General features: G+C 37.4%; 1 protein-coding gene across 1 annotated transcript; it reads right to left on the reverse strand.

The window, feature by feature from the left end:
* Window positions 1-1,928: 1,928 nt before the first annotated feature.
* Window positions 1,929-6,130, reverse strand: gdf5 (growth differentiation factor 5). The gene is made up of 2 exons (XM_067374054.1): window positions 5,503-6,130; window positions 1,929-2,794 (listed from the first exon to the last, which is right to left on the reverse strand). The coding sequence occupies exons 1-2, from the start codon at window positions 6,128-6,130 to the stop codon at window positions 1,929-1,931; spliced, it is 1,494 nt and encodes a 497-aa protein (XP_067230155.1).
* Window positions 6,131-12,432: the final 6,302 nt, after the last annotated feature.

The raw sequence follows: 12,432 nt of genomic DNA on the forward strand, positions 1-12,432 counted from the left end.
TTTCACCAGCAAGATTCACAAATCTAAAGATATAGTGTATAATATAATATAATATAATGAAATATTTGTTGCTTGCAATTAAGAGTATGTCAGTGTAGAAAGATGTTTTTAGCAGCCAGATGGTGTAGTTATGACATCTACCAGCAGGGGCTGACTGAGCATCGCTAACAGACAAATACATTATTAGAGAAGCCCTCAGCTAGTTTAGAAGAAGACACCTGCATTTGGCTAGGGAATCCGTGGCGTTTTATTGGCACATTGACACAGGTTTGTGTAAACAAAGAAATACAAAATGTAAAGGCAACAGTGTTTGTTTGTTCTGGATCCTTTATGTCATCCTCCAGATGTTGATAATCTCTACAGGTCAGGGTTGTGCAAAATTCAGAATGGAGGAATTGGCTCCCTGTCTATTTATGAGTGTGAATTTGAATCAAATTGGCTACACCCCACAGGAAGTTGAATTGCAATGACCGGAAGATTAATTTACTGACCTGCAATTCAAACAAATTCATCACAAGTGATGCATTCTGGGAAAATAAGTGTTCTTCCACCCTAGTCCTTAAATGTTAATCTATATTATGATGTAATATAGACATTTTTCCTCTATCTATCTATCTATCTATCTATCTATCTATCTATCTATCTATCTATCTATCTATCTATCTATCTATCTATCTATCTATCTATCTATCTATCTATCTAGAGTCACAAGCTACTTATTTCATTTTATAGGTGTGGATATAATAACTGAATAAAGTGTAATATAATATATAAATATTGCCAAAAGTTTTCAAATTGAAGTTCCAGTAATATCGCTTAATGATTGTGATGTTACTTCCTGCAATGACCTTTAGTTTTCAAAAAGTAAGATTGGAGTGACATTTTTGTTTCCAGTTAATTTTGTTCAATATCCTTAAAAGTTACTGGAATATGGCATGTTATTCAAGTTAAACCTTCAAATATTAAGTCTTTTAAAACTTTTTTTTTTTCAAAACTTTCAAACAATCAATCCAGCAATCAAAGTTTGTCTTGACAACATTTGCTTTTCTGGTTAAAATGACTGGTTAAAGGATTAGTTCACTTCAGAATTCAAATTTCCTGATAATTTACTCACCCCCATGTCATCCAAGATGTTCATGTCTTTCTTTCTTCAGTTGAAAAGAAATGAAGGTTTTTGAGGAAAACATTCCAGGATTTTTCTCCATATATTGGACTTCACTGGGGTTCAACGGGTTAAAGGTCCAAATGTTTCAGTGCAGCTTCAAAGAGCTCTACATGATCCCAGACGAGGAATAAGGGTTAGAGAAACAATCTGCCATTTTCTAAAAAAAAAAAAAAAATCTATATATACAATTTTTAACCACAAATGCTCATCCTGCACCACGCATTACGTAAACACATTAGAAAGGTCACGCATGATAGATAAGAACCTTATTCCTTGCCTGGCCCTTTGAAGCTGCATTGAAACTGCAATTTGGACCTTCAACCCATTGAACCCTCTTGAAGTTCACTATATGGAGAAAAATCCTGGAATTTAATTTCTTTTCAACTGAAGAAAGAAAGAATGAACATCTTGGATGACATGTAAGTAAATTATCAGAAAATTTGAATTCTGAAGTGAACTAATCCTTTAAAGTTCATTTTTATTATACTACGTTACATTCACATTCAAATTGCTATTCTGAAACCCGTTTGCTACCTTAATTCTAATCCAAGAGTTAAACTGGAATTTAAAAGACAATGTCAATTGAATTCTGAATGGTGCACAACCCCGTTCCACGCTGAATGCATGTTCATAGTCTAAAGCTGATCAGCAAATGGAAGTCGTACTCTTGATTTTGGCAATAAAATAAAACTCTTGGCAAAGAAAGTCATGAAGACCCGAAAGGTTTCTGTTCTGGTTGCTCTTTGAAAGACTTCATATCTCGCTACCTGCATCCACAGCTCTCCACCACCATGTCCTCGTACTGCTTGTACACCACATTATTGGCGGAATCAATGTACAGAATGCTGATGGGGCTGAGTCTGGTCGGGACGCAGCAGGTCGGCGGCGTGGACCTGGGATCCATGGAGTTCATGAGAGTCTGGATGATGGCGTGATTGGTAGGCTCCAAATGGGAGCGGATGGGAAAGTCACAGACCCCGTCGCAGTGGAAGGCCTCGTACTCCAGAGGAGCGATGATCCAGTCGTCCCAGCCCATTTCCTTGAAGTTAACGTGCAACTGCTTGCGGTTGCAACGCTGTTTGGTTTGGCTCTTGGGTGGCTTTTTCCCACGTGGCAACGGTGCCCGACGCATCCGACGCTGGGTGAAGAGGTACTCGTACACAGTCTTGTTGTCGTGACCTGAACGGGCTTTGATCTCGTTGTAAAAGAGCCCTTGCTTTTTTGTACGCCCAAACACCACAAAGAAGGCTTTCTCCTTCGTTTGCCTTCCCGCTCGACCCAGGCCGAGTAATCGCAAGTCAAGCGGTCGGCCTTGATCGACGGCTTCCAGCTCAAAGCAAAGCTGAGGAGAGTTTCTAAAGTTTCTGAACAGTTTCCAGATGTCAAACACTTCCCAGTAAGGGGCACTGTGAGGGTCGGCAGGTCGAATCTGCAGCAGTTGGCCTTTGTGCTTACCTGACGCACAGGTGTACAGTCTCAGAGCTGCCATGCCCTCAGCAAACGTGGCCTTACGAGAGTCCATGTGTTTCTTTCGGAGGATGCGCAGCTCTGCGCCCAACAGACCCTCCTTCTCCATTGAGCTGATGTTGAAGAGGTACCGCTGGCGTCTCAGCAGGGGCGCTCGGTCGTCTGCAAAAGTTAAGGTCAAAGGTCAATAAAAATAGCCTTTGCATTGCTTTGTTAGTTTCAGTTTAACTTGATTATATAAAAGCAAAACACAAAAAGTAGCATGCCGTGGGTTTTTCTTTATGATACCATCATAATACCATGTTTTTGTACATAAACATCTGTGACACTAGACTAAAACATTGGTACTACCATGTACCATGTACATCTACTGTGGTAATACAATGATATCTGTGGTTATTTACTATAGTAATACCCTGTTTTTTTGCACTTGCTATCATGATAAAACTACCATTTTAACATGCACCATGGTAATGTCATGTTTTTGCAAATGTCTGTAATATTTGGACAGACAATGGCATTACCATGTTTTTTGGACACAATGTCATGATTTTTAACATTTACTGTATGAATAATATAATTTACCATGGTAATACCATCTTTTTTTGCACATGATAATCAAGGTAATACTGTGGTTTTGTGGAAATTTTGAATGGTAATGGCATGGAGATTTGGGACATGCATTGTGGAAGATATTTATTTACAAAAGAGTAAAATTATCAATCACTTTTATCTTTTCTAAGACAGTTAAGCTTTACTACAAAGCTCACACTGTGTGTGTGTGTGTGTGTGTGTGTGTGTGTGTGTGTGTATGAGAGAGAGAGAGAGAAAGAGAGAGAGCACACTTTCTCTCTGCATGCAATGCATATGAAGGCAGTGTATTATAAAAATCAAAAGGTTTCATTTTATCCAAGAACAGTTTGCTTTCAAAAGACTATTAAAACCAGACGAACTTGGCCTGGAGACCACAACATACTGTAAACACAGCATTATTATCAACCTGCAGCTATTTACCAGTGTGCCTACCACCGTGACATATGGCTTTCACTAACATAGGCTGAAAAAATCCATCTGAAGTGCATGGAGAGGGGCAGAGAGAGTGCAACTGATTAGTGCTGTGTGTGTATGTGTGTGTGTGTGTGGGTGGCGTAAATTACACTGATGTAGAAGGACATGATGTGCGGTGGCTTTTAAAACTTAGACAAATAGTTAATCCAAAAATGGAAGTTCTGCCATCATTTACTCACCTTCATGTCGATCCAAACCTGTATGACTATGTTTAGCTAAATGTTCCGGGCTGCTCTTTTCCACACAATGAAAGTAAATGGAGACCTAAAAGCTCCTTTTGTCTTAGTCTTACAGGTTTGAAACAACATGATGGTGAGTAAATTATATTTTTTTAGGTAAACGTTTCCTTTAGGTGGGGAAGAAAGATGCATGTATTTCTTGCTCGAGGTCTACAGAGGATGTGGTAACTATAAATCTGCAAAGGGTATTTCACACAGCATAAACTAAAAACATTCAGAGCTTCTGAGGAGTCAACCTTGCAGCTACAGAAAGCAGAGCCATTTAAATGCTGTTTTAAACAGATTTACTTAGAAAAAAATAAAAACATATTGAGGCCACCTACTTGTAACCGGCCCAGGAGTTTATTTACTTTAAGCAGAGGTCCATCAAAAGTCTTATGCCAGATGCATATTGACACAGTTGGTTTGGGTCAGAGACCCGGATAAAAAAAAAAGTGATTGTGTAGATTTAGTGTGTAGTACAATACTAAGCAGAAATAAGATGTTTTCGAAATTTATATCCACTGACTTCTCTTTTGTATAAACAGAAAAGGACAATTTAGCGTAAATGCAGTAGACTTCAAATGGGTAGTTGACGTGACATTTCAAGCAGTGACAGCAGTATCCTGCTGTTAGACAGGCTATCGTTCATCTAAATCAAACATTTTCCTTTCTAATGTTTTTGTTCCATTGTCATATGCACTTTTTATGAGTTCATATTATTTTTTTGAGGAGCTGTTTGGAATATTTATTCTCAGAAATAATTAGACTATAGCACTGCAAAAGCTAAAAATGATTAAAGATGGTATAGTGTAATACACAGTGTAAAATATTATTTTTGGCGTAACTTAAAGTTAGTTACCTGTTTGCTTTAAAATTGAGTTGAAATTAAAAATTTGAGTTAATACAATGAAGGAGATTGGTTTAATAAACAGAAACTCAAAATATTATGTTATGTGAACCACATTAATTATCTAAGTTGATTTGACAAAAGAAAAACAGTCCACTAATATACACTTTCCTTTATGCATTCATATAAATTTTAACCTTAAAATCTTGACCGGGGCTAGTTATCACACTTCCTACTCAAGAGAATATTTTAAAGGATGGGGTCCCCCCCCAAAGTCAGTTTCTATACAGACATACATTCTAATAGCAGGGCATGTTGTCACATACGGGGTAAGTTGTCACATTTGGAACTATAGGCTGCTATAAAACAGCTAAATACTTGCTTTTCAGCCAGTTTTAAAGAGTTAAATTAGTATGAAACTATTAGTATGTAGTTAATAAAATGTTAAATAAAACAAGCGACAATTTTCCCCAGTAAACCAGCGTGATTTGATTGTTTTTATTCTTTTACCTAAAACATATGAACAAAAATATGAAATATTATATTTGAAAAATTATTTAAACATGGAAAACCACTGCTAGAGGGGAAAAGACACAGTTTTTGTAATTGGACTTTTGATTTGAAACCTTAGATACAGCCATTGTGACAATAAACCCATGTGACAACTTGCCCCGATCCATAATGTTCATACAACAGAACTCTAATGCAAGCCAGAATATATATGCATACCATACCTTGTCCTCTATCTACAAAGCTGGTGATGGTATTGGCCATCCCAGCCTCGTGCAGGACACTAGTATTGACCTCTCCGCTGGTCAGTGACCAGTACAGGGACAGCATGTAGTCATGGGGCGTCACTAAAGGGTGTTTGGGTTCCTCGCTGTCCTCTAGTTTTAATGCGCCATTCCCTCTCAGATGGGCAGGTGCTGGTGCGATGCTTTTCATCACGGCAGGATTGGTCTGACCGGCCCTGATTGCAGCTGGCGCGGCGGATTTCAGCGTAGAAACTCCTTTATTGTGTCCCGTTTGATGTTGGATGCTAGATGAGGATGCGACTCTCGCCGCATCCTTGGGTACCCAAGAGCGCGCGGCCTCCCTGCGCCCTAAACTCAAAGGTACCGCGGCGCGAGTCTCGGACTTTATCAGAGGTGGACCAGCCCGGATGCGAGAGATCTTCGCGTTGTCAAAGGGCTTGACGAGCGTCGTCCCGTTGCGCGCCACGGGTAACCGCGGATTGGGTTTGACCGCTCCGGTGCCCCTGTGACCGGCCACGCCGGCGAGGGAGAGCGCTTGTGGGATGAAAACCAGGTATAACAGAGTCCAGAAGCCCAATAAAAGAGGGAGACTAGTCAGAACTTTCATCCTCTGATCTTCCTCTGAGTTTCGGTGATGGAGAAATGACCAACAGCTCTTGGCGAACTACCATGAACGGGTTTGGAGAGGTAAAAATGAAGCTTTGGAAACGTCTGATCGATTATTCTGCGCAAACCATTGCCATGAGCCCCTCTCTTCAGAACCATAGTGATCCAGCTCTGTCGGAGTGGAGATCCAAGAGTAGGTACAACAGCGCAACTTTCTCTCGTTGAAGTCCAGCGGTTCTGCTTGATATCTTGTAAGAGACTTGTTTAAAATCCCACTTTTTCCAAGAGGGAAGGATGGCGTAATGCGCTCTCTCCCTCACTCTCTCTTTCGTTCTCAGAGTTTGAACATCGTCCAGTGAAAACAGCACACACGCACACACACACACACACACACACACACACACACACACACACACACACACACACACACAAAGAAACCTGCAGGTGCTTAAGTTGTGCGCAAACCTGAGCGCAGGAATTGGAAACGGAATTCCAACGCAAACTGGCTTAATTACTCTCTGATGTCATGCTGTCCAGATTTATTCAAGTGCAATATTTCTTCTTACAGCATGAGTCACTGAATACATAAAACCAAACGCTTTGCATTAGGTCACCGGAATAAATCCTGAGTTTATGAGCCATAGGTCAGATATGATATGCAAATTACCATGCATTAAACATGACTTGATATGCAAACCAAGAGTTGATGTGCGAATGCTATTAAGCTTGATTTTATAGGACTATTCATCATGCACCCTTATTAAGAAATAATAGATTTCGATTTATTCTTCAAAAGTTGTGAAGTGTTTTTTCAAGTAACCAAAAAGTCAAAAATATTATTTAATATGACAGAATCATCTGTACTACAGGTTACGTCACTGAAATTCATTTTTAAAAAATCAGATAGTTGCATATTTTCACTTTTTTTTTTTTTTTTTTTTTTACAATGTCCTGTAAAACAAAAACAAAAAAAGAAAATAAATGTACTAACTTTATATTATATATTGCATATTAAATTCTATTAAATTGCATTTATTAATATTATGTCTTTTCTGTCTTTTGTGTATATTGATTTGAGTTAGTTACTAAACTACTACACTAAAAATAAATGTTGGTTTAACTTAAAAAAAGTAAGTTACCTGGTTGCCTTAAAATTGAGTTCATTAAAGTTAAACATTTGAGTTAAAGGTTTACTTAGTTCACCCAAAAAGGAAAATTATGTCATTAATTACTCACCCTCATGTCGTTCTACACCCGTAAGACCTTCATTCATCTTCAGAGCACAAATTAAGATATTTTTGATTTTTGATGAAATCCGATGGCTCAGTGAGGCCTGCATTGACAGCAAGATAACTGATGATTGATGCCCAGAAATCCACTAAAGACATATTTAAAACAGTTCATGTGACTACAATGGTTCAACCTTAATGTTATGAAGTGGCAAGAATACTTTTTGTGCACCAAAAAAACGAAATAACGACTTTATTCAACAATATCTAGCGATGAGTGATTTTAAAACACTGCTTCATGAAGCTTCGAAGCTTTACCAATCTTTTGTCTCGAATCAGTAGTTTGGAGCGTGTACCAAACTGTCAAAGTCACGAGATTTCAGTAAACAAGGCTTCGTTACGTCATAAGTGTTTTGAAATTTCAATAGTTCACCACGCTCTGAACCACTGATTCAAAACAAAAGATTCGTAAAGCTTCAGAGCTTCATGAAGCAGTGTTTTGAAATCACTCATCACTAGATATTGTTGATATCTGTTTTTTTTTTTTTTTTTGCTGCACAAAAAGTATTTGTCATTGCTTCATAACATTAAGGTTGAACCACTGTAGTCACGTGAACTGTTTTAAATATGTCTTTAGTAGCTTTCTGGGCATTAAAAGTGTAAATTATCTTGCTGTCAATGAAGCCCTCACTGAACCATTGGATTTTATTAAAAATATCTTAATTGAGTTCTGAAGATGAACGAAGGTCTAACAGGTGTGGAACGACATGAGGGCGAGTAATTAATGACAGAAATTTTTGGGTGAACTAACCCTTTAAAACAATGGAGATTGGTTTAATCAACAGAAACTCAAAATATGTTATCTGAACCACATTATATATTGAAGTTGATTTAAAAAATGTTGAGATAAATCATGAAAATATATATTTTTTTTTACAGTGCACTGTCTGATCAGAGCCATGTAGTAACACACAAATAGTTTTTCAGAAAGCATTTTTCACTGACCACTACAAGATCAAATGAGGTGAATGGATTTAGTTGCCACATCATCTAAATATTATCACACTGGTGTAAGGTCAGAGGTCACAAGACAGATTCTTTAAGTTTATGGGATGTAGAAACTGGCAATGCACTCCGCTTCTTCTCGGCCACGACCATTCGTATTTAAAGCTGCGGAGGAACAGTTTATTTCCTCAAGTTAAATATATGGACTATTGGTAACGCCATGTTAGACACCCACACAGACCATTCCAATCCTTCCCGAACATTGAAAAAAAATACCCACCTCCGTAGACAAACAGAGGAGGGAATGGTGGATTGCGCAGGTGAAGCTCAGGAGACACACACACACACACACACATAAACATGCTCATCCAGGGGTGAAAACCTCAGCGCTGGCCAGCAAACTGCCGCTCATAACAGTGAACTCAGCACATTTTCAACTGTCCAAGATGTGCTCAACGTCTCTCAGGATGTTTTCAGAAGGACAGAGGAAACATGGCCTGTGGTTTACCCCACACCAGTGACATGGATCACCAGGAACATTTCTTTTGTGTGAATATACAAATGCTTCCATTTTGCTTTTTTCTACTTTAATACAAATGTTCTCATTACAAAGCATACAATTATATAGTTAAACAATTATACATAGTTAAATAGAAAATAATAGCATGCTTTTATAATGACTTAGTATTTGGATTGTTTCTTTTTCCAGAGAATGCTAGTTATTATTATTGCATTGGATCTAAACTTGCTGACTTTGCTCACACAGATATAAACAACCCCCAAAAATGTGAGAGTTTTTGTACATTTCCCCCCACCTTGTATCTTTTGTATTTCTTTTTTGGAACTGATTGTTCATAATATGCCTGATTGATCTGAGCTGATACTGATTTATTTGAGAAGAATAACCTTGAGTGACTTTTTTTTTTTTTTTAATCAAACACTGAGGTGCATCAACTCAGATCAATGAGGCCTACAATCAATCAGTTCCATGAAAAGTAATACAAAACCTGTGCTATTTGAAGGAAAATAAGCTTACAAAAAGATTGAACCCAATATTTGGTGATGATATAGCATAATGAGAGATTTACAAGCAATTTAAAAAGCTAGGAACCCCAATTTAAGTAAAGGATTTTCAACACAGCACAAGGCGCACTCAAGCTGACATGAACAAAACCTGATGTTCATGTTCTCCAGCAGGATTTGAGAGCATCTTGAGCTTCAAAAGAAGCAAGATGTAAATGTACAGATTATAAAATAATTGTGATTAATAATCTGAATCTTCTTCACTTTATATCATAATGTTTGTTTGAACACTTAAAAATCCTTAAACCTTACAGGTTTTGAATAACAGATTTTCAATGTGCTCGCAGACGTTTGGACCCCACCGTACGACTTTGACCCCCTTCACATTCCCCCAAATTGCCACGCTACGCTGGTATCTTGTGCAGAGAAATGTGCTGTCGATGTGTTAGACGTTGCAAAACCACAGAAATTTCTCAGATGCAGTCGTGGACAAACGAAATAAAAAGGGGCTCTTGTTCTGGAGGAGAAGCCACAGTTTTGACATTCTGCTAATACGCATGTGGTCTCAACTCCACCTGTGCTTGCCTATCAACTCTGGACAAACCCTTTCCCGTTATTTTTTAAAAAGATTTCATCAATTTCAACGACTTTTCCAAGTAATCACAATTTAAAAGTTCTCTTATATGTTCAGGTTTGGAATGACTGTAGGGACCCTATATAATATGCTAGTTTTCCACTGCAGATTGTTCTTATATTCCTGAAAGGTTTAGGGCCAGTCGGAAATTGGACATGAATGCCTTCTCAAGTTGTATTTACTACTGGGTCATTTTTATATCCGATTTTCCGAGTTGGGCGGGCCATAAACTTTAAACATGGCGGATAGGAGAATGATTGCTGCTGAGACTGGTATTCTTTGGCCTATTAGTTTTCTTCACAACAACATCGCCTTGTCTTTTTGTTAAAGTAGTACATATTTACATAGACATAGCCTATATGAATATGAATTTAAAGCATATTATCTATTATCTAGCCTATTTCAGTCAAATGCTAGGCTATTTTCGCTGTTAAAACCTAGCATTTAGCATTTGACTGAAATTCCAGAATCATCAGGAAGCTTTTTATCTAGCCTAGATAGCGCAGTGAATATGGTTGTGAAAGAACGAGATGCTACATTTTATTCCAAATTAAATATCTTCCATAAATTTTGGCTTTAAAGGGTTAGTTCACCCAAAAATGAAAATAATGTTACTTACCCTCATGCTGTTCCACACCCGTAAGACCTTCGTTAATCTTTGGAACGCAAATTAAGATATTATTGGTGAAATCCGATGGCTCAGTGAGGCCTGCATGGCCAGCAATGACACTTCCTCTCTCAAGATCCATAAATGTATTAAAAACATATTTAAATCGGTTCATGTGAGTACAGTGGTTCAATATTAATATTATAAAGCGACGATAATATTTTTGGTACGCCAAAAAAAATAAAATAAAAACTAAATAGCGACTTATTTAGTGATGGCCGATTTCAAAACACTGCTTCATGAAGCATCGGAGCACAGTGAATCAGTGTGTCGAATCATGATTCAGATCGCGTGTCAAACTGCCAACGGCTGAAATCACGTGACTTTGGCGCTCCGAACAGAAGATTCGACACACTGATTCATCTGTGCTCCGAATCTTCCTGAAGCATTGTTTTGAAATCGGCCATCACTAAATAAATCGTTTTTTTGGCACTCCAAAAATATTCTCGTCGCTTTATAATATTGATATTGAACCACTGTACTCACATTAACTGATTAAAATATGTTTTAATACCTTTATGGATCTTGAGAGAGGAAATGTCATTGCTCCCTATGCAGGCCTCACGGAGCCATCGTATTTTAACTAAAATATCTTAATTTGTGCTCCGAAGATTAATGAAGGTTTTACGGGTGTGGAACGACATGAGGGTAAGCAATAAATGACAGAATTTTCATTTTTGGGTGAACTAACCCTTTAATATTTCCCAAGAAACAGGCAAGAATAAACCTGGTAGCCTATCCTTCATGATTACAGTTCTTTCCGACAACAAGCATTTGAACTCGACGAGCTCATAATCACGACTTCAGAAGCGGGAAGCAGGAAATTTACAGACTTATGATCGAGTTAGCTTTTCCAGAATAACAGGCTGTAAAAAAAATTGCAACATTGACCTCTTTTGGATAATTCTGGGTATTACATTCCGAAAACAAAGGAAGAAAGGTCAAACTAAATAGGCCTAACGTTAGCCTACTACATGAGCCGTTGTAGTTATTCATTTTCTGTGGTGTTTTAAAGACTAAATAAAATAATATTTTATACAAATTGAAAAAAAAAAAAAAATAATAGTAATAATTAAGGGTTTTAAACACTGAAAAAAAGAATATTTTATACAAAATAATAATAATAGTAATAATAATAATAATAATAATAATTTAGGCCAAAAAAAATAATCCAAAATGGGTAAGTTTGGGACCTGTTGTTTTGTTTGTAATTACTGATAAAGTTATATTTTCTATTAATTGTTAAATAATAGTTTCATAAAAAGGCACAAACACACCATTAAAGTATGATAAAATTGGCCTATATAACTTAAAATATATCCAATCTTCTGAAGCCTTATGATTGCTTTGTGTGAGAAAGACAGTTTGACAGCTTATTGTCATTCACTGAATATCCTCAAAACTACCTCTCACAAAATAGGTTGGACTATATTTTTGGTCTGATTTCGCAGATAATGTAAGAGAATGCAGATTTTTTTTTTATTATTATTCTTAAAGAAATTCTTTTCATGATTGATATCTGAGAAAAAACAAAAAACAAAAAAAAAACAGGAGCAACCCCATAAAAGATCTAAAAGGACATAGACAATTTACTTGTAATGTCTAAAACACATCAGCAGGTGGCAGTATGAGGCAGCTTTTCAAATGCACTCCACACCTCAGGCATTCAGAACATAGGGTGCGTCCCAAGTCGCATACTTCTCTACTATATAGTAGGCAGAAATTGCGTACTGCTACATTCCCCA

This window comes from Chanodichthys erythropterus, chromosome 21 (assembly GCF_024489055.1).
Source record: "Chanodichthys erythropterus isolate Z2021 chromosome 21, ASM2448905v1, whole genome shotgun sequence".
NCBI lineage: Eukaryota > Metazoa > Chordata > Actinopteri > Cypriniformes > Xenocyprididae > Chanodichthys > Chanodichthys erythropterus.

Bases quoted from the DNA above. Each gene is read 5' to 3' on its own strand.
- gdf5 (XM_067374054.1), bottom strand. From the start codon at position 6,130: ATGAAAGTTCTGACTAGTCTCCCTCTTTTATTGGGCTTCTGGACTCTG. The intron at 2,795-5,502 runs GTATGGTATGCA...TAACTTTTGCAG, and splicing joins CTTTGTAGATAGAGGACAAG to ACGACCGAGCGCCCCTGCTG.